Source organism: Linepithema humile, chromosome 2, assembly GCF_040581485.1.
Source record: "Linepithema humile isolate Giens D197 chromosome 2, Lhum_UNIL_v1.0, whole genome shotgun sequence".
In the NCBI taxonomy this organism is placed as follows: domain Eukaryota; kingdom Metazoa; phylum Arthropoda; class Insecta; order Hymenoptera; family Formicidae; genus Linepithema; species Linepithema humile.
The window spans coordinates 25,020,678-25,043,585 of NC_090129.1; the positions used below are offsets into that span (position 1 = coordinate 25,020,678).

General features: G+C 36.5%; 4 protein-coding genes across 6 annotated transcripts; 1 reads left to right on the forward strand and 3 right to left on the reverse strand.

The window, feature by feature from the left end:
• Positions 1–34: 34 nt before the first annotated feature.
• Positions 35–8,813, reverse strand: mon2 (Mon2 homolog, regulator of endosome-to-Golgi trafficking). 2 transcript variants are annotated; one of them, XM_067349790.1, is made up of 15 exons: positions 8,283–8,813; positions 7,794–7,925; positions 7,531–7,713; positions 7,191–7,427; positions 6,982–7,107; positions 6,656–6,853; positions 6,321–6,567; positions 5,934–6,087; positions 5,618–5,860; positions 5,261–5,544; positions 2,766–5,097; positions 2,513–2,697; positions 2,193–2,439; positions 1,960–2,036; positions 35–1,879 (listed from the first exon to the last, which is right to left on the reverse strand). In XM_067349790.1, exons 1-15 carry the CDS (start codon positions 8,415–8,417, stop codon positions 1,710–1,712), a joined length of 4,950 nt encoding a protein of 1,649 aa, XP_067205891.1. In that variant the 5' UTR covers positions 8,418–8,813; the 3' UTR covers positions 35–1,709. The 2 variants fall into 2 exon arrangements, with proteins under 2 accessions (XP_067205891.1, XP_012215384.2); XM_012359961.2 differs by having other exon boundaries at positions 1,960–2,042; positions 8,283–8,812.
• Positions 8,814–9,160: 347 nt separating this feature from the next.
• mRpL13 (mitochondrial ribosomal protein L13) lies at positions 9,161–10,451 on the forward strand. Its single transcript, XM_012359697.2, has 4 exons — positions 9,161–9,323; positions 9,470–9,593; positions 9,870–10,024; positions 10,105–10,451. The coding sequence occupies exons 1-4, from the start codon at positions 9,300–9,302 to the stop codon at positions 10,336–10,338; spliced, it is 537 nt and encodes a 178-aa protein (XP_012215120.1). The 5' UTR covers positions 9,161–9,299; the 3' UTR covers positions 10,339–10,451.
• Positions 10,452–10,518: 67 nt separating this feature from the next.
• LOC105667722 (general transcription factor 3C polypeptide 4-like) lies at positions 10,519–13,273 on the reverse strand. The gene is made up of 3 exons (XM_012359683.2): positions 13,030–13,273; positions 11,903–12,833; positions 10,519–11,771 (listed from the first exon to the last, which is right to left on the reverse strand). Exons 1-3 carry the CDS (start codon positions 13,147–13,149, stop codon positions 10,618–10,620), a joined length of 2,205 nt encoding a protein of 734 aa, XP_012215106.1. The 5' UTR covers positions 13,150–13,273; the 3' UTR covers positions 10,519–10,617.
• A 538-nt stretch (positions 13,274–13,811) lies between these two features.
• LOC105667915 (sodium- and chloride-dependent GABA transporter 1-like) lies at positions 13,812–22,317 on the reverse strand. 2 transcript variants are annotated; one of them, XM_012360042.2, is made up of 10 exons: positions 21,695–22,317; positions 19,379–19,658; positions 18,850–19,150; positions 18,526–18,712; positions 17,699–17,966; positions 17,183–17,557; positions 16,542–16,844; positions 16,137–16,304; positions 15,920–16,075; positions 13,812–15,634 (listed from the first exon to the last, which is right to left on the reverse strand). In XM_012360042.2, the coding sequence occupies exons 2-9, from the start codon at positions 19,529–19,531 to the stop codon at positions 15,986–15,988; spliced, it is 1,845 nt and encodes a 614-aa protein (XP_012215465.1). In that variant the 5' UTR covers positions 19,532–19,658; positions 21,695–22,317; the 3' UTR covers positions 13,812–15,634; positions 15,920–15,985. The 2 variants fall into 2 exon arrangements, with proteins under 2 accessions (XP_012215465.1, XP_012215466.1); XM_012360043.2 differs by lacking the exon at positions 21,695–22,317 and adding an exon at positions 20,715–20,930.
• Between the last annotated feature and the right edge of the window lie 591 nt (positions 22,318–22,908).

The following is a 22,908-nucleotide window of genomic DNA, read 5'->3' on the forward strand; positions in this document are numbered from 1 at the left end:
TATCGTAAGATCTGAAATGGAAAAACAGAAGAAATAACAGCTGCTTAAGAGTTTTATTTCATCTGCATAGATTTATTTACATTCTGGTAATATAACTTACGACGCCACGCGATTTGTAAGAATAGTGAATGATAAAGTTTTATATTATTTATAAAATTGTCTTGTATATGCATCCTAACATATACATATACCTCATGTTAATATTTACAACACTAATTAGAAAAGCTGACTTGTACATTCTTTACGGATATATACAATATTTTTCCGTGTATGTGTATTCGAAACAATGATGACTACCGGCTTGCGCTATTAAAACACATAACTTCTATACTCTCTACAAGAATGCACAAGATAATAAATCTTCTTTTTAATTTCGTGTTCTCAAATGAGAAACGCTTCCGTTTCCGTTTGTCATTATTTCATAACTATTTCAAGTTTAATTTAATCCACGTAACAATTCTATAAAAGTTCTTCGCGTTTGGTACTACACTAGCGATGACAAACCTCATAAAGAGATTTTTATTAATCTTCGACACGATTGCAAAGTCAAAAACGGCAAAAATTATATAAATTTATATAAAAGTCGCATAGTGAAAGCGTCAATCTAGAAACTCCATTGGCATTTTGATTATTGTACTGCAACGTCGTAAAAACATGATATCGACGATAATGAGCGGAATAAATTGCAGGGATGCACAAGGTTATCTCGCGACCGTAAGCGCGACTACTGAAATCAACTATTGCACTAATCGCACTTAAAATAAAAAGACTTAACACGATATTATTCTATCATTTGGAGCGTAATTATATCGCAAACTCATATTATTTCTACATAAAACTGGAAATCTTAATCGCAAATATATTTTGCCACGCGTCAATGTTACACAAGCAAATTACCTTTATATGTTCTTGTGGAAATGCATAGAAAAATGCTGCAATTTCAATTTTTAGCATTCATCTGTGGAACTAGTATCTGTGTTATTCGTGTCACGGGTGTAATAATGTGCAATCCTCATTTTTTTCATTAGTTTCTAATTCCTCTTTACGCTTGTCGTATTTCTTATTATTGCAGATAAGAGACTGACCGGTTTAACGGATCCGTTAAACCAGTCAATCTCTCTTATCTGCAGTAATACGAAATACAAGCGTAAGAAAGAATTAGAGAAACTAATGAAAGAAATGAGGATTGCACATTATTAAGACCCGTAACATAAACATAATAATTTGCTAGAAATTCAAATCATTCCTCTATGCATTCCCACAAGAATTTCTTCCGCTCAAATTAATGAGGGTATAGAACAACAGGCTAGGAACAAAGTGTTTGCAAAGTCAATAAAGAAAATGAACAAAGCAAACGGGAAAATCCGCAGTCCATGGAGGCTTCCTCGCCCCAAAGTTTGGGTCACGGATCACAAAAAATACTCACCCTGTGCTTCAGGGGCAGTAATTTGCTTGTGATCTGTGACCCAATCCTTGGAACTAGAAAGCCTCCATAAATTACAGACTTTCCCGTTTACCTTGTCCATTTTCTTTGTTGACTTTGCAGGCACTTTATTCTTAGCACGTTGCTGACACCCTCATTAATACGAAGCTCGAGAAAGCCTCCATGGAGACCTTCCCGTTTATCTTGTCCACTTTCTTTTTAGCATTTGTCCACTTTCTATTTAGCACAAGTCTGCGCTTCCGGTTAAAAGAAAAGAATGTATTGGTCAAACGCCATTTGTAGTTGGCGTATTGTAAACTGGTGCCCGCAATAAATCGTGATATTGCAGCAGTGCTTCTCGCAAGGATCTGGATACTTGTCCAGAGGTGGTCGCGATCGTGCACTCCACTAAGCATGGATATAATCCAATCAGCTGCTCCCATACTGATCTCTCGACTAAAATGCAGATGTGTGAACGTTTCTTTCACATATAATACAGTAATATTACTCGTATAAATTGGGAAATAAAAATGTACCTTTATTTGGAGGCGCTTTTTTGAGCGAAACTACGAGGGTGGCAACAGCTTTAAGAACAAACGATATCTCTGACAACCTGTACCTAGAAAAGAGTTTTATAATAAATACTTAAAATGACTTATATTTCAGATATAAAATCTCTATCAAAATAAACAAATATCAATTACGAATATCAATTACGAATTACGAATAAAGCGATAATTTCCTTATCAGAAAGCTACAATACTGTTACCTAGGCAAAGGACACTTTCCGCTACGTCTTTCGCTCTCGATATATCGTCGTAAAACTTCTTGGAATCTGTGCAGAAGAGCCGTAACTGCCAATCGCCCAGCGATACCACCCTCGTCATTTTCCGAACTCTTCTTCAGGTCTTTATTTTCCGCATCATTGTTCAATCCGTCTAATAAAGAAAACTGCAACAGAGTCTCGAAGCAGGTTTTCGCAAATTCTTCCCGTAACTTTGTCTCTGCTCCATTTTCTGTAAAAGATAAAAAGATATTGAAGAATCTAATATGTCAAACACGTTTCATAAAGTTTAATTATTGATATACCGATATTTGCTGTAGTGGCTGAATGTATAGAGCCTTTATTCAAAAGCATAACAACTCTCAGGATAAACTGATGAGGTATATGCTGAGAATGTGGCAGGACTTCGTCTCTCAGTAACTCCATAACTTGACAATCCACCGCCTCATCAGCCTGGATCTCTTCAACCCCTCGTTCTGCATTCAGCACACTGCAATTTATCGAGAACAATCCACATTTAACAATGTTCTTTTAAAAAAAAGTCGAGAACATTTTTACCTTTTAGGGAACAGGAAATCGTCCAGCGTGCTCGCAAGTTCGAGCCACATGCTCTGGAACTGTTCGGGATACTTTCTGGCGAGCGGCAGGCCGGTGTGCAAGACAGCCAACAGACTGGTCACGGCTAATTTCCACGTCGTTGCGGACGGACACGCGTACTTCATCGACAGCGGTACGTGCAGCGCTTCTACTACGTGCTTCAGCACTTGGCCGTCGATCACGGCCATTTCATGAGCAGTCTTCTGATATAGGCTCACGACCATCGACAGAGCTTTCTCGCCGAATGGAACGTAATTCATCGTGACCCAGTCGGCGGACACGCCTCTGATCTGCGAAATGTGTTTCGTTGGTATTTTACCGTAGGTCGGCGCCTCGCACGCCAGCTTCGAGAAGCTCAGCAATTGAAGGAAGATCAGCACGATCATCGTGCGCAAGTTGTCCGGGCCGTTTAACGCCTCCTTCTGCAGCAGCTCCATAGAATGCAGGACTTCGTCTTGCAGATGAGTGAGAACTACATCGGGCACTGACGGCAGGATGTACGGCGTCGATTCGCCGTGCACCGGTACGGCCACTGCATTCTTCAGTACAATACATAACTTTTGCAGATCGGGGCCGGTGAACTTGTTTCTGATGTGCTGGAAAACACCTGGGAATATGTGCATCAGTGCGGTGAGGAATGCTTGCGACGGCACGTAAGGCTCGGTGTCGCCCTCCTGCGGCGGCGCGGTGCTCTCCATTCCGATATTAAGCCACACGCGCCACGTCACCATCCATAAGCCTTCCGAATCGTTCGACTGAATCACCTCGGTGCTGTCGCTTCCCTTCGGCTGAAAGAGGATCTCTTGGAAAGATTTCAGCGCCGCTAAAGAGACCTCGTTATTTTTGCTGAGCGCGGAATTTTCGATGAACTCGAGGAGCAACGACCACGCTCTGGGAAAATCGCCTAACATTTGCAACAGCTGACGTTTCGTGTTGAATACTCGGGCTACGCCGCTTAACGTTAAAACCTGCGTTTCCGCCCATTGCTTCTGCGCCGTATTCCTGCTGTGATGAATGAGTATGTTTCCACTGGTATCGACCTTTTCACTGCTAGCCGAGTTCGACAGGCTTCTTACTTTGTCCAACAGCGGAAACAGTACCTGCCAGAGTACCGCTTGCCACGTAGGTTGATGCAGGAGGCTACCGTGCGCTGATATAGTGGAGAACAGGGTTTGGCTCGCTGATTTGCGCACGGCTGGCCGCGAATCGACGCACAAATCTCCAAGTCTCGCATACAGACACATCCAGAGCTTGTCGAACGGAGGCATGTTTGTTGTGCCGGGAAAATCGGGAAATACCGACGACGAGTCTCCGCGCAGGCAGACGCACAATTTCTCTTGGTTCTGGTAGAAGTAGTCGCTTATATTCCACATTAGACCGACGGCTGTGAGTGAAATATTTAATTCCTGCGTCTGCGATCCGAATTTGGCAGCTGTGTCGACGCAGAGCGGAAGACATCGCCAAGGCATCACCGGTAAAAAGTCCGTTACGACCAATTGCAAACATTGGAAGGCTATGCGTACTAAAGCTTCCCCGTGATGATCGGAAACTGCTCCTATTATACCGAGCACTAAAGGCCAGCCATGGTATAGTGTTTCTCCGGCGCCGTGAAGCACTTGTAAGACACATTCTAACTGCCGCTGCCTGACATCTCCATGACGCACGGACGATAACTCCGACAATGGTCCTAGCAGTAACGTTTGTAGCTTCTGATTATCGCGGAGCGGTTGCGGATATTTATGTTGAAGAGCCATCTTGACAAGATAAGTAATCGCTTCCACGCCCCACTCTCTCATACGGATGTGCGGGTGTTGACAGACTTCCAACAAATGGTTCGTCAGTGGTCTCCAGAGCACTTCTACACGTGGTAAGTTCACTAAGCCTGTCTCCAGCAGTTTGGCAACAGCGAACAATGAAGGTTCGCGATTAGAATATGCCAACTCCATAGCCTCGTGGCTCAGTTTGCACAAGGCATCTATTAAGTGATGCAAAGCGACATCATCAAGATGCTGGCTGCTCTCGAATAATCTGCTAAGCATAGCGCTGAGCACCGGTAAATCCGCCATGACTGCATTCGTCAACACTGCGTTAGGATCAGCAGCGGTTCTCCCTGCTTTTAAGGATCCTCCGGTGGAAGGTTTTAATCCAAGTATCCAAACGAGATGCTGAAGAGTGGTAAGTACCAAATGCCACGCGCTACCGAGTATGCTGCCGTGACAATGAGCCAATGATAATAGCGCGCGCATACATTGCAGATTTTTCGCAGTCAACATGACAGGACCCTGATGAGCACCTGGATACATAAAAAAGTATAATTAGAGACTGCTCGAATATAAGCGGAGCGTATTGTGTTTTTCGGAACGTTTTCTAATTTTTTCAATTTTATAGAAAGAAAAACTAAGAAACCCTCCAAACAACCTGATACACATATTTTATCCGTAAAATTATTACTCTACCAATTGGTAAGGACGCCGTCGGCAACGGCGTACCGACGGCAACTACTTGTTGTCTATAATCGGGCTCGCCCATCGTTAAATTGTACTGAGCATCTTGCTGTCTTGCCGTTGGTATGCCTTGAGGCGCGTTGTACAGAACAGTTAGAGCGTAATGAGGTGGTAGCGAGGCTTTACATATCGCAGTGATGAAGGCGTCACGTGGTGCTTGCAATTCCAATTGGCCGCAAAGTGACGCAAAGGTCTGAATTGATTTCAAGACATTCTCCGTCGCTGATTCATCCGTGCTATAAATTCATCATTGCATACAGACTCGAGAATTTTTTTAAATACAACATAAAATTTAAGTGAAACTACTACCTAGCATCTATCAATGGACTGAGAGCCGCCAATAGACCGCACCAACTAGAGTTTATTAATTGTACATGAAGTTTCCGTTCGGATTCGCTCGGCTGATAGGTCTGACCTTCGGTACTATCATCTTTCGATCCATTTATGGCCAGCGAGATCGATCTTATGATATCTAGTAGGCACGCATAAGCTATACTGATTCCGTAACCAATCGGTATTTGTGGTGGCTCAACTTTGTCCAGCATTTCCAAACTAAAATAAGTGTGCGTTGCAATTAATTTTTTTAATTTTATCGTGAAAAAAATATAATAATATTGAGACTTACTATGTTGGCTTAGCTTGCCCGCTTGTAAATGTTGCTACTACTGGTAACCATATACCGCGCGAATAAAAACCAGGTTGAGGCGATACGCCAGGTCCGATAGGCATTCCGGTGAACAATGGCGAACCTGTGCTTTGAGGTACAGTTGTACTTGTTACTGTTACAAACAGAAAAGATTGTCAACATATTATTACAAAAATATATTACAAAAAAATCAAATTTGCTATTAATCTATCGACATTATTAACATATTGTTTACTGGATGTATATTTGTATGTACGTGTGTGTTGAATAAAAATGTAGAAAAATATATTTCTAAAATATATTCTTTGCAAGCAAGATTTTTCGAATAAACTAAAACTTTTCATGGTATTATTAATTTTATAATACCTGTTTGACTCATCATCTGTGGATTCACAAAGAGACTATGTACATAAGCACCTAAGCTATTGACAATATCTTGAAAAATATTTGTAGCGTGTGGTTTTAAGTCATAACATTCACAGAAATTTGTCAGCAAATCTGCCTGCACTGTCATTTTATGCAAAACTTCCAAAGCTAAAGCTCTCTGCCAAGTAGGTTTGTCAGGATCCAGAAATTTCACAATTAAAGATAAAAATATTTCACATTCTGTCACCTAGAATATTAGAATCTCATTTTTAATTATGCTGTTCATTAAATTTATATATAATAATAACATATAAATTCTAGTATACAATACTTACCAACAACGAATGATATTTCTGTATTAAAATCGACACAACTCGCAAAAGTCTCATACTAATAGGAAAGTAAGGTTTGTCCAAAGGAGTGGCTTGTTGCAAAGAAGCTGGCACTGAATTACGATACTTGATGTTAGGCGAAAATAGTTTTATCACAAGTGCACACACTCTTTCTTTAAGTAAGAAGCTAAATTCTGGATGCTAAAAATATAATAATTTATAATCTTTATATAATTTTGTATAACAATACTTTTTGTGTTATTTTTCTATCTTCAAAAATATATATCTCTTAAGTTACTTATTTATTTTATTGATATCTTGATTAATACCTTAAAAAAGACTGATGAAAAATTTGTTAAAACTGATTCTAGTAGCTCCAAACCAAATGTTCTAGTCATTTCTGTAATGCCTATTAACCAGTATGGTTGATCAGCATTTACTAATTGAACTAGATCCTAAAATAAAATGTAAGATATAATAAATCAAAATTAATTATATTTTATAAATTTATATAATTATGTTCACAGTATAAAATTACCTGAAACATTAAGTATGCATCTGCAGCGCAAGGACCAAGACCTTTAGGCGCTTGATTTGTTGGAATTTTTAATTCCTCTAAATTAACTTCATCAGATTCTGATTGATCAGGACTCTGCTCATCCTCAGCAACTACTCTTTCAAACACCAAAGATACCAGTTGTCTTACAGTAGCACCCGCTGTATTTATCGTTGTACAGTCTTTTGTAAAATGTAATCGGAAACAGAGCACCAAATTCTGGAAAGATATAATTCTCGATAAATAAAATATTGAAAATATCCTATTTAAAAAATATTAAAAAAGACCGATGACAAAGATTTAGATATAAATAGATTCTTACTCGTGCAAGAGTATCTCCATGTACCACAGCGTTACTTGTAAGTAGTAGAGTTACAGTTTGCAAGACTTTAACTTCTTCTGTACCAGATTCCATTAACAACCATAAGGTATCTGTAATATATCGGGCGCCTTTCTGATCTACTGCTTGCTGTGTTATTAGCCTCTGCATCATGCCTAAGCAAAACTGAAAAAAATACAAACACTCAAAAAAATGTCAACAGTTTCCAGATAACACATAAAGATAAGGCTTAACACAGTTAATACCTTGATAATTTTTAAATCTTTACTCTCACAACCCTGAACTAAAGGATAAAGTATTTGATTTACAATATAATATATTGGCGTCCCTGGGTTATTTGTTGCAGTCCTTAACTTTGCAATACCTTCTTCACATGACTGCAAAAAAAACATATGTTATAATGGTCTCACTAAATTTAAATAATAATACATTTTCCTATATATATACAAAAAAGGCAGTTTATTCATTAAATATTGCAATATTTAAAAATAACAAAGCAACACAGTATTACAATTACCAACATAAAATTATTTAAACCCAATATTGTTATCTTACATATCAGCTCTTATAAACTTAATATGTAAACGTATCATGGAAGTTATATAACGTATAGTTTCAAAATTACAATTTAACGTTTGAGAAGAAAACAAAATCTGATGAAAAAAGCAGAATTGGAGCTTCCAGTTTCAATGGCTAACCTATTTAGAATAAGCACTGATCCCATTTATACATACCTCCTTGATTTGCGGGTACTTTTTCTTGGTCTCTGAGGCAAGTACTTTAAGATCTGACTGCAGGGCCTCTAGGAACTTGGAGGTGTTCTCCGGATTACTGCCGACGACGGTGTTCGCCATCGTTGACATTGCCATTGCTTACGTTTACCTAAATCAACACAATTTTCACGAGCAGGCGCATGATGTCTCGCCGTCTAGCTAGGACGTTAAGCGTGATGTTCGCCCATCAGGCAACGCTGATCATTGACGACAATAACAACAGATAAACAATGACAATCCATCGGGATCGCCCTTGAGGAATCGCCGCGCTCGCGGATCACATCGGGCGGGTCGTCGTGCTCATAAACAGCAGCCACGAAAGCTGCTACTAACACGGCACTCGTTAACTCGTTCCGTCAAATTATTCACTCGTTTACTCAATATCGATGTAATTGCGATAAATTTTTGTCACACAACTAGAAAACCTTTCTGCAATCGTACAGTTTGACCAAGTTTGACATACGATTTGATAGACACGTATGCAGCTGTGCAGCGCTGCTGTTGCGCTGTTACCATTCTGTCATTGAGGCGTAAGCTGCGTTTGCATGAACCAAACGCGCGTAATTTTATAAATTTGAAAAAAAAGTTAATTCCATTTAATTATTGAAAAAATACATTACGTATATAAAATAATGTAAATACATGTAACATATAATAATATATAACATAAAAAATAGCTTTTTTGTACTTAAAATTTTGAATAAATTTATTAACATTTAAAAAAATAGAAGATTTATAAAAAAATAAATTATGTAACATTAATAGCTAAAAAGAGCAAAAAACAATAAATTTTATTTTATTAATTATAATTTATTCTTTAATTATTAAAAATTTTGACTTGGAAACTTGTAAGAGCTGAAATTGGTGCGCTATGGATTGCTGAGTATTACGTCTCTAACCTCAAATTTTGATAAATATAACCTGAAATAACCGTCTTATAATAGTTAATAAAAAAGACGATTATTGTTGAGAATTATCATGTCACTTTGGCGAAGGGGACAGGTTTGTCTGTTCTTGACATTACAATTATAATTTTTATAATTTTCATATATATATATTTTATAACAGAACGATATTTGTCTTACATGTTTGCATTCTTTATTTATGTTGACGAATCTTTGTAAACTTTAAATGCAATTTGTTTTCAGCAATGGGGAACACTTGCTCGTATCTGGCATCTATATGATGCAACATGGCAAGATCCATATAAAAGTGCAAAACTAATAAGACATTATCTTATGGGAATGCATAAACCAATATATCATCCATTGAGTAAGAGTATTGCAGTCACAGTAACATTTTTCATTTTTATTATTTATTGTACATATTTATATCACATATGTAAAAAGTTGTTTTATTGATCTCTGTCAAGTTCTTGTATGAAAAAATATTAATTGCTATTTCATTATATTTTTATAGGTATATTAATACTTTATATATTAATATTTATTAATATATCAATTTAAATTTTGTCATGGAAAGAATACAAATTAATTTAATAAAAAAATGTTTTTAATTATTAATTTGTGCTTTATTATTTTTATATAGGTGATTGTGGAGATCATGTAGTAGTAATAAACAGCAAGGAAATTGCGCTGCGTGGAGACGAATGGAGAAAACGTGTATATTTCCATCATAATACATATCATGGAGGTGCCAGTTGGACACTTGCATGGGAGTTACATAACAAGGATCCAACTTTGGTAAATAATTTTTTACTATTATAAACATAATGTAAAATTTTGCTAGATAATTATATAATTGTATGTATGAATTTATACAGATTATACAAAAGGCTGTGTACTCAGCATTACCAAAAAACTTACAACGGAGGCATACTATGCAAAGACTACATGTAATCCCAGATGACAAAATACCCGAAGATATGTTGAAAAATATTAGCAATCAAATCAAACAGCAAAGGCCTGTCCCTGTCCGATTAGATCATATTCCACAGGAAGAAGTAGACAAATTCCCACAAATTTTACGATATCCTACTGATTATGTTCTCAAATAACAGGATTAATGTAAATATTATAACGAATGTATACATAATAGTACATTTAAGCCCAAACTTTAATTGTTAACTAAATCAAATTATTTACATAATTAAATAAAAAATATTTGTGTTTATTCCATAATTTTGTTTCTTGATTATCATTATTTGCCTAATTCAGAAAAATATATTAATATACAATTATAAAAGTATAAATATACATATTTATTAACTGTCATCATTAATATATCTAATAATCTAATATATCTAATAATTACAATCACAAATTACATTATGCCGTTAAAATTTTTCCCATTTTTCTGTAATTCTCGCTGATTCGTCTTCGTTGTCATTTACAATTACCGAGTACGTACGCGCAGTATTCCACTTGTCTTTCCGCTGTTTTTCAGTCTGTTCTTCCAAATCATCTTTCGATTCTATGACATTAATTCGTGATTGTGATAAATTTTTCCCATACAATTCAGACCCTTCTATGTCAAAACCATAAGAGTTGTACAAAAGAGGTACATCGCAGAATGGACATTGCGGTTCCTCATATATTTCTTCCATGCATGGATGAAAAATTTGGTTGCATATCGAGCATTCGCGATATTCCAACGATGTTATCTGTAACAGTGTCAAAGTACACCTGGGCAACTTGTGGCCCCGAGAACACGATTTAGTGTTCAAGGACTCATCTATCACTTCATCGCACAAATTGCACTTCTCAATCTGATTGGGATGAGATGCAATCTTATTCAATGTTTCCCGAGCGTATCGATGCACAACGTTCTCATTCCCCTCATCTTGATCTGCAAGGTACATTTTTAAATATTTGTTTAATAAGCTCACGGCGTGCATCTGATCCACTGATAGCTTGCTCTTTTTCATCGTATTGTCGATGTACGTGCAAATGGAGTGTACATGGATTAATGGAAGCGCATTCGCTATCTTGCCTTCTTTTATGTGATTCATATTCAGCATTTGCGTTTTTGTGGTGCACACATTGATCATAACTGTCATCCACATTGATAATTGCAAATCGTATAGCGACGAAGAGTCTAGCTTCTCCGGAATCTGACGTAATATCACACTTGGATCTTCTGCTTTAGCAGCTTTGATCCTAAGCACTTCTATGCAGTCCCAAACACTTATGAGATTTGTACTGTTATTAATAATACGCAATGGATCCTGCACTGCACCTTTTAAAGCGAATATATGCATTGTACTCGGCTCCTTTGTCACTAAATGATCATAGATTGTATTCGGACTGGCTATATTTATAATCATTACTTTGTTTGGCGAATAAGTGAGTCCTAAGTACTGAACATGTGTCTGAGGTAAATGAGTTTGGATATCGATGCAAATTAAATCGTTTAATCGTGTATCAACAATAAAAATATGACTGTTCTGTGTGGAAATCATAAATTGTTGAGCAGTAACAGGGATCATACCTGAAACAATACACATTAGAATATATTTTAAAGATAATTTAAAGCATTTAACATGACAGCATATAAGACAAAGTATAGAATATGCTTATATATATACATTTAATTCTAAATTAAAACTCTTAGATATTTACCTGTAATATTATATCCTTCCACTTGTAAATGTTGCATATCTTCCAGTACTCCTGTCGAATTTATACACAATAACAAAAGAAAAACGCCTTTGGCAGCAACAATCCTTACATTTGATTTATCTTGAGAGAGAACATATAAATAATTGACCGATATATGATCAGGAGTGATATATCTTTCTATCACTGCTACTTCCAGATCATCAGCATTACATATTAATTTTATGCCATATATTTGGCCATCAAAACATCCAACAATAAGTAAATGTTCCTTTGCATCAATAGTGATCCAACACAATACATTAATCTTTATAGTCTTGTCTAGATTTATTTTATTAACAAGCACAGGTTGCAAACTTTCAGAAAAATTTGAAATTCTAGGAATTCTCCAAATTGATATTTCGCCACTGCGATAAGCTATAGAAAAATATGCAAAGAAAACTTCTTTTACTTTGAAAAGTTCACTCCATGTCATAGAGCAAGCTTGTAACTGTCTCATGCTTTCACTTATTACTGCATACTCATTATTCAATTTTTTACATTCATTGAGCTTTGATTTAATTTCATCTTGCACAATCTTAAGCTGAAGAGATGAAACGTCGCATATAGAATACCATTCATTGGAAACTTTATGTAACAATTCAATCGCACCTGCTACTGTCAATATTGCTAAGACACATTGATTTGGAGAGATTAAATTTTTCGGCGACCATGCTACCTTTGTTATTCTAACGATTGTCTCATTTAAACCGTCCAACTTTGGTGTAATTGCCTCTTCCATGAGCAGTGAGTAAACTGCTTCACGATCTAAATTCCATACAAACGAGTCTATCTGATTTATAAATGCATGTGCTGGTAAAATGTCAGAAGGATGTACAAAAGACCGAGCAAACTTGACGAACGGATTAGAAGACATGGGTGAAGGTATCAGTTCCTGTAACATAAAACAGTATCGAAGAGGTTATCATTTAAAAATCTAGTCTATTTGATATTTATAAGTAAACGTATTTAAAAAATAAGTCAATAAAGTAGTACAGAAAAAAAATATGTCAATTGCACAAATCACTTATTAGTACCAAAAGTGATTAACTTATATATTTTGGAGATATGTGTAAATAAGCACAACTTACGAATACATGAACTCCCTTTTCTGTAATTAATGAGATATGATTATCAGGTGACCATTGTATTGCAAATGGGCTGGTCACCAGTGGAGATATACTGATACTACAAATTTCCTCCGTGTCCATCTTACAACATTAATATTGATCAGTCTCAATTAGCCTCTCGTCTCAAAACATCGCGCCATTTTTGACATACAAGCAGACAGCATCAGGTTTGATACTTGTACCTGAACTTTCTGTACTAATCCAAGAAGTGTACACTTCTTGCTAACAGAAGATGGCGACGTCAGATGGTGCTGTTATTTAAATAGAATAATTGTAAGTAACATTAGACATTAATTATATGTTTATAACAAATCAAATGTGATTTTACGTTTTTAAAAGTCAATCTCTTTGTTGCTCTAATTTTGCGCACTAATTGAAGAGATTTCTCATCGCTTCCTTTATCACACTTTTTTTTAAATTATTTTCTGTGATTTCCTTGTGAATTGCTATTTTAAGTTGCAAAAAGTAAGTCTCGTGTTCGAGAATTTAAAATTTTAAAGCATTAATTAAATAAATTTTAAAACAAGAAAAAAATATTTAAAAAAAATAAAGATTGCAATTTTATTGTTGGAAATAGCTAATCACAGCTAAGTAAATGCTATGCGATGTTGCATTCTTGGTCTATTTTGTTCGAGCACACTAGCGGGTAGTTTAAGAAAATGCAAATGCAGAAAGGAATCACAAAGAGAAAATTGATGAAATTAAATCACATCTTGAAAGATAGGACATAAAACGTATCGTGCTTATTAATACACTTGAAATATTTATTATTTGTACTATCAGTAAAACAAAATAAAATACAGTGAATCGAAATAATTTGCTAACAATAAATAATTCCAATATTATATCGCGATACTTATTATGAATCTAATTATCGCGCACTATGCGTCGAATTTACATTGCAACGAGCAAAGTCGAGCGTATGTTTCTGGATACATTTTTACGATTCATATATTAGTGTACGAAATCGCATTTTAACAGATAATAGTGGAATAAAATATATAATTCTACAATATTCCATAAATGTTAATACGATTAGTATTTGCATATAATAGACTTCACTTTACATTCGTATAAATGTTGAGTGAGACACAAGTATCATACAAATGGCAGCAATAACATCAAAATTATATCTTTTATTCCACTCAGACGTCATCTATATAAATTTGTTATTAGTATTGCAACACGAACGCCTTGTGTCGCACATATCCCATACCTCGCTACTACTTTGCTCTGCCGACGCCGCGGATCTAACGACAGGTACATGAAATAAATTAGGTAATACTAGTTTATTAAATAAGATGCGATAATAAAACGCGTCTATTTGTAGAATCTATGGCAGCATAAATATGCGCACGGGACAATCCCGGAAATCCGTATTGTTCGTTCGTCCGTTCGTCGTATACGACTAGATGACGGCTTGGGATACCCGGTACATTATTGATACTAACCACTCGTGAGCGGTAATAAATTCAGCCGTACGAATTCTTAACCGACGGCTTTTTATAATGTCTACGACTATACATCATTGTACTTCATCATTTACAATAATTCTTGACGATAGCCTTACGGAAAAAATGTTTTAATTTAAATAACTTAGGTTGATGTTTAACACGATCTTTTTGAGAAAAAGAGACGCAGACCATACTTTGCGCGTTAAACACGATATTAAATTAATGCGAAAGTACGGGTGTCACAATAAGTGCAAACACAGTTTAAGTGCTACCACGATAAAAGTTTAATAGATGATATTCTCTACGAGCTAAGAGACGATTGCATCAATATTGATCAGCACTAATATTAATTAATTAGATTTTTATTCTTCTTTGTATTATAAGTATTTAATTAGAAAAATTGATGATTAAATTTGGGAATCAATAAAACTTTCTAAAAGTATTATTATGTGTAAACTATTTGTAACATTTTTGATCAATTATTAATCGCGCGTAAAAATATTTCTGAATTTTACTGGTTTTAAAAGCTTTTAAAGGATCATAATTATATAAAAATAAAAATGATTTGTTTTTACATAAAGATATTAACATCTTTCTATAAAGAAATTAATTGAAATTAAGAAGTAGACTTGTAAAATTGTTTGAGAGAGAAGTATCGTAGTGTATTTTATGGAAATATAATTTACAATACAGTGGCCTATTATTTAATTAATCCACTCTCTTAGCAATATAAATATTGAAATTAATTTTAAACAATTTTAATACCAATCAATGACGATGCAATCGAGTTCACAGGTCTTATTTGATTCCAAGATGAACTCGGCGATTCAGCTAAAATGTTGTGAGTTTTCACAAACTTCCGCATCATCTTTCACGCGGATTATATAATGTAATTGCTACGATGACAATAAATAATTTATGTACAAAGCCAGCGAAGCTTTTTGTCGAGAGAGTATGAGGGGCCGAGGGCAGTGTCGGATGTATCCGTTTCCGGCGTTCGATTGATTGCTGGCTCTCCGCTTCGCGTCAAATTGCGTCTTGAATAAAGAACGACAAATTTCGACGATCTATTGCGGTTGCACGCGTTACATAATAGCCGTTATCATGATATCCTGTAAAAAAACAAGTAAATTAAGAGAAATTAAAAAAAAACTCTAATATTACCTTCCTAATCTTAAAGAAAAATTGAAAATAAGTTAAAAAATGTTTGTAAATATTATTTTCCAATTCTTTTCATTCTTAGCCTTACACTGCTTTTATAAAAAAACAATCTTTCGAATTCTTCCTGAAATGTTTCCCCCCAACTGTTTTTCTAATAGTTTTAAATCAATCTCTAACATTTTAAGGATTAAAAATTTGTCAATTCGTAGAATTTTATTAACTTTTTGTATTCTCACCTTACAGAATGATAACGAACGGCTGCATTATCAAACAGGCGAGCTCGCTGCCGACTGAAGCGGAAATTATAGGGGTGTTAGCTCGACCGGTGGCTGACCCATCTTTGTTCGTAAAGTCGTAACGTCATCTTCTATCTTGATCAGCAATTTGTATTTCTGTAAAAAGAGGTACATTGTGAACATCTCTGTCAATAAACTGGACATTGCGCGTACTCACCGTTCTATTATCGCCTGGCGTAGTCATCCAAGCATAGACCATGTATCCGGGTATACAGAGCATAGAGGATAACGCTGTGAACCAGCCAAATACATGCGACCACCAGGGATACTCGTAATCCAAATATTTTATAGGTGTCCATTGAATCAAGTTGAAGATAAATACGCCCTGATTTCAACATTAACATTTTTATAAATAACTTTTTTTATTTACAAATTGAAATATTACTAATGTAAAATTAAATAAGAAGCAAAATTCATATTCCTCGCGACGACTACGTAACAGTTTTACGAGTCAACGAAAGAGTTAACACTAAAATTAAAGTAAGAACAAAATTAAGCGATTATTTGACAATTTACGTGCTACTTTTCTCGTGCATGATTGATTTATAAATTGCATATTTACAATGCAGATCATCGGCGTGGTCACTGTCCAGCAGAATTTCCACCACATGAGAGGATAATATCCGATCATGTCCCTTAGAGCATCATAGAATCGGCTCACACCGAACGCCCAGCTGATCGATATGCATTCGAAGAATATTAGGAAGAGCAGACAGAAGCCGGAGACAGCGTACGAATCGAGGATTTGGAAGACGTACATGCCACCCTGAGAGATGCAAGTCAGTCCTACGATATAAGACAGAGCGCACACAATGGCGATAAAGATTTCCTTGCGACGACGTAACTGTTGAGGCCACTCGTCCACCTGGAAAAGGTATCCGATCGATTTAAGACGATTATCGTGTTACTGGTTCGATAAAAAATAAAATCCTGCAGCAGGAAGAATGTATGCCAGTGATTATGAAAGTGGACTAAGTAAAAAATCTTGAAAAATTGATTTTATCACTCATTTTGCGTTACATCAATTCATAAAATCGAAATATCTGAATAAACAAAAAATATATGACTTGGTTCGCTTTTATAATCACCAGCACAAAATAATGTATATTAATAATGTATGTCAAAAAACATTAAATTAAACGATAAATAAAATTAATTGAAAAATTTATGAGATAAAACTGCTCTGCTATTTTAAGAAAGTACCATAGCCGTGACGAAGCCCTCCATTGTACAGAATTGGGAATCGAGTCCGATGAGTAGCAGCATGAAAAAGAATAGGCACGACCAGAGCGGAGCACCCGGCAATTGGAGAACAGCGGATGGATAAGCGAGGAAAGCCAACCCCGGCCCAGAAGCAGCCACTTCGGCGACCGGTTTTTGCTGCTCGTGCGCCATAAAGCCTACCACCGAGAATATCACGAAGCCCGCGAACATACTGGTAGACGAGTTCACGGAACAGACGATCAACGCGTCTTTGTAGACATTGTTGGTGAACTTGTTGTAACTGCCAAGCGCCACCAGAGTACCGAGACCGAGACCGTACGAGAAGAAGATTTGTGTCACTGCGTCGATCCACACCTGTGAATTTGATTGCGCGTAGGTACGTCAGCGTCAAATTGCAGCATTGTGTCCATAAACATTAATTGAAGGTAATAAAATGTTTTGAAATTATTTTACAGATAACTGATTTTATAAGTAAATGAAAGAAAATACATTTACCTCGGATTCTCGAAGTTTAGACAAGTTCGGACTGATGTAAAACCGGATACCTTCCATGGCGCCGGGTAATGTGATACCACGGATTAGAAGAATAGTGAGCAGCACGTACGGAAAGAGGGAGGTGAAATAGACAACTTTGCCGGTCCACTTGACGCCCTTCCAGATACAAAAGTAGCAGATTATCCATACTAGCAGCAAGGTACCCGCTAATTCCCATCGAATATTGCCCATGTATTCAATACCCTCGCTGATCTGCAACGCTCGACGTCTGAAAGACGAAAACGCAATATTGTTAAAAATAGATCATGCAAAAATTTTAACACATTAAAAGTAATTGTCTGACGTAATTTTATTTATTTTTAATAAGATTGGTTAGGTGGTGAATAAATTATTTCGATTTAAAAAAAATTGTTCAACATCCTTGATGGAACTATTTTTTTTTTTCTGAAAATTTAATGAAATTTTGTTGAAATGTATTTGAAAATTTCTCTCAATTGACTCCATTAATTAATTTCATAAATATTTCAGCAATTTTTCATTAAAAAGTGACAATTTTCAGTTTAATTCAGTAAATTTTATAATGATAATTATTTCAAAACTCTTTTATTACTTTTCAGCAGTATATTTTAACTTTCCTTATATTTCATAGTATTACATTAAATTTTTATACGGAAAATTATGATTCAGTAATTTTTCAAAAACTTTCATTTTACTTTTCATTGATTTCATAGTACTTTCAGCAAAATATTTCCGTCAGGGATAATCTTGTTAGAAAAGGCGCAAATTATGCATTTGAGAGAAAATAAAAAAATGATACTTATACTGACTCCCAGAACTCTTTTACAGGATCCGTCAGCTCTGTCACCGACACGTTGACATGATTGAGCGTGCACATCTTGACGACGCTACCATTCCGTGATGAGACCTCAGACCAGCAAAGTAGCGAACTTCTGTCGTAAGGATTCACGCAATACTTGGTGTTCCAATGGTTGTTACAACTTCCCCAAGGCAACTCTGTGGACAATTCGAGACGACGTAAAGTACTAGGTGAAATATTTTATCCTCACATCTCATCATCAAATTTCTTCTATTTTGTGTTTACGAAAATTTATGATTCGTATTTATGATGCAAATAAATTCAGTGTGCTCACCACTGCGCATCGACATGAAGAAATAGAAAATTGCCCAAGCCAGGATGACAATGTAGTAAACATTCATCCAGCAGGACATGACAGCGGCGGCGTAACCGATGCCCTTAAAGATCGGAGCTATCTTGAAGACTCCGAGGCCGCCCACCGTGAGCATCTGTCCGAGAGCCAACTCCATGAAAAACATGGGTATACCGGCAAGGAAGAGCGTCAAGAAATAGGGAATGAGGAAAGCTCCGCCACCATTTTTATAGCAGAGGTAAGGAAATCGCCAGACATTGCCGAGACCGATTGCCAGACCGACCTTGAGAAAATAGCAAAGTATGATTATAAGACAAGTTATGTATTTCCGCATTCAGTTGGTATACGAGAGGTTTGCGATGAAAACACTCTTCTTTTTTTTATAAATGTTATAAATTTTTAGCATATAATCTTTTGTAATTTAATATCTGTAGAAATATTTTTAAGCATTTTGTCGATATTTTGTGTTACACAGTTGTACTTGCTAATATTAACGTAATGAATACATTACCACACTAAGAATGAAGTCCAGTTTGGTGCTCCATGTTCCACGCTCTGGAAGAGGTTTTTTGTTCGTCGTCGAACAAGTCAAGTTCAACGCTGTTCTGCCGTTGTCAGCGTTTTCTGAATCGGCTACCTCAGGATCCCGTGATGCCTCTGTCATGTTTGTGGGCTTTTGTGGGGAGGCCCACTCAGTAATCTCGATGTTCTTTACTTCTATGTGCACTCCGCCTGATTGTCCACTAGTATCGTCTCAAATGCGAAAATGATTGTGAGACATAACACAATACCTACGAAATGAATTTTACGTCTTATACATTCGAAGACATAATTCGAAATAAATTTTGAATGTGTGTTTTGCATTTGAAAAATTAAAAAAATGCAAATAGTGGCTTTTTTCAAACAAATGCAATATGTGTTTTTTTTTAATTAAAAAAATTAATCAAACTTTTTTATAATTAATATTAAAATTATTAAAATGTCTTAAACAATTATGATAAATACAATATCAAATATAATCTGAATGCTCGGATCAGTTTTCAAATTGTAACATCAGAATTGTCTTCTTCTCTGTTTCGAAATGTTTTGACCGAGTTCTTATTTTTTGTGAGCCACGGATGTTCCTCTGGTTTTCATTGTCCGTAAAATTTGCGGAAAACGATCAAGTGCTCGGGTTGGAGATAAATGCTTTTGGGTTGCAAAGAAGTGAAAAGCTGACTAATCATAGTGAGCATTAAAGCGAACTACCGAGAGAGCAGTCGGCTAAGAATATGCGTTCTTCTATTAGATAATTAGGCTCTGCCCGCATTGCGTCTCAATAGTCGACGAATATTAAAGTCTCGTCTGATTCGCAATATGCCAAGATATTATGTGCTAAAGTGAAATCTGTGTGGTTGTACGAAAAAATCGTCGATTGAGCTTGAATGTAAGTATATTTTTATTCATGAAGCATATATTGATTTGTGTATATGTAAATTAACGTTTGTAAAAAAATTGCGTATATATATACTAATAAAATAAAAGTAAAATTATTACAGATAACAACGGCAACAATCATTACTTTTAATTATTATAATTTTGGAAATTGCAAATAATTTTGTAGCGTTAATTATTACTCTTTCATTAGAACTGTTTCAAAAAACTGAGAAATTTTTTAAATTAATTCCATGTTAATTAATTTTATATGTATTTGCAGAAACGTATATAAAATTAAATAAAAAAATCAATATCAATATCTGAAAAACATCAGCTCACATTCAAATAATCAAGTGTTTCTGATTTCATCTTTCAAGCTCGTTATTACAAGTGCTAGCAATTTGCCTTTAAAATTATTTTAAGTAATTTACATTTAACGAATGTTTTCCAGAGCAGCAGCAGCAAATCGCAGTAGTGGTTCAATTCAATTTGGACCCGTTAAATTTATAAATTAAACAAGAATTTCACGTAATCAACGAAAACTTGCGGTGGATCCTGCAAGAAGAGCAGCAAGGTATCCTCCGAGATACGCAGAAGGAAGAGGGTGGATGGTGACCATTGGTGCAGCACGTTAAATGCGAATGTCCGGCAAGGGGGCCGTATAATAAATATCGCGATGGTGCGTGTTTCCTTGCTCCTCCCTTCCCACCACCGCCACCCATCCCACCGGCTCCCTCTTCCTCTTCCACGCTCATAAAAAACAGCTATATTCTAATTAGCCGAGGATGTGTCGTTCCGCGTGTTGCTGCGACCGAGATTTTTGTTACCAACCCTGTGTCGCGAATTTCATCTCGGCCAGAAATCGAAATATCGCAAATTTTTTTGTGCAATTGATCCCTTTCTGTATTGCAAATGTTTTTCAGGAAGTGCAATTGACAGACACAAATCGAGAAACCAATTGTGAGCACGTGGTGTCAAAGAGTTAGACACACTGCAATACTTTAAGACACGTGTTCTATATATGACAGTTTCATTGCCCACGTGACAAAAGTGTCAAATTTTGTATCTTAACTTAGACTGTGGAAAGTTAAGCAATAAATGATTCTGAATAATATACGTATATATTTTATGTCATTAATAATTTAGTTTACTGATTAATATATCACTTCTTTGACTTCGTCAAATTAGCACACTTTAATTGTACTGAAATCGTTCAACTGATTATCGGTATTTTTAAACATTCTTCATGCTATTTCAAATTCTGTTTTTACATGAACGATACCTTGCAATGTGCTTTAAAGCTACCAGTCATTAGTTATTCACTAATTATGTGAATTAATAAAATAAAATTATTGTTATTTTTATTTAGATTCAACATTTCATCATTTTGACTTCCAAAGAATCTACGAACCTTATTGGATTTGATGATGGAACTTCATATGAAAATTTGTTAGTTTTTTGCGAGACAATCACGAGCAAACTGATGTGAGACAGCACAGCGTCACCTCGTCGTCGACGAGCGGAATGAGTCTGATTTGTTTTTACACACTGCACTTCCTAAGCACTCTTGATGGGCGCGCGAGACGTAGTTTCGCGCTCGTCGCCGGAGCAGCCGTACGGTATCGTTTTGGGATCAACGCGAATCTTAGGAGATTGCTCAGTGATTTAACAACAGAGATCCTCAACGATCGATGGATCTCAGATAACTTGGGTAACGTTCTCTGCGATGGGCGTTTCGATTGCGAAGTGAAAAATTGATTTGTCAAGCGCAAAATCTTAATTATTCGGAGAATCACCGATGATTTCAAGAAATAATTTCGAAAGATGATCTCGAAAGACGATTTGCACAAATGTACTGACTGAAGAACGCGACGCGTATACCAAGAGAGGAGAGAGAGAGAGGAGCCGACTCTCTACGTTGTGAGCGCGAGTGTTGCCCGCGGGATACTGTGTAATCGGTCTGCGATCGGTCCAGTCTCGGGTCTTCCGTGCACGTCGCGTCAGCCGGCAGTGACTGAAATCACGTACAGGAAGAAAATCGGAGGTTCCCCCCTTTTTTTTTTTCCTTTCCCCCTTGCCCGCAATCCGCGCCACCCGCGCGCCCTTATGCCCTCCGCGTGCCCCGTTAACGTTACGTTATCTGGTGATAACGTGTGTTACATGAGCGAAAAAGAGCGAGGTGGAAACAGGGGATTGAGGGGAGGGGCAAAAGGTGGCGGAGGAGAAGAAAAGGGGTCACACCAAGATCGTAGCAGTATATCATCATCAAGTTGACATCTATACTCTCCCTACATCTCCAACCCTCTCTCCCGCTCTCTTTTTCGCACGTTCGCAATTGTATTTTTTTCCTCTCTTCCTTTTCCCTAGTTTCGCATTTCTGTTCCCCCCGCGATGCCGTGCAACTCACAATTCCCTCCTGGACAGCGATGCCAGCCCACCTCGTCTCGTCCGAATCTTCCTGCGTGCGTGCACGCGCTCTCTTCCTCGTGGGCTTTAACTATGTCGGAAGGATACGTGATTTAACGCTTTCGGGATCCAGAATGATTATATGGTGATAGAGATAGTTTTTCGATAAGAACATAGTGTACGTCGAAATTAAACTGCCTATGTTTTTTTCGATATAAA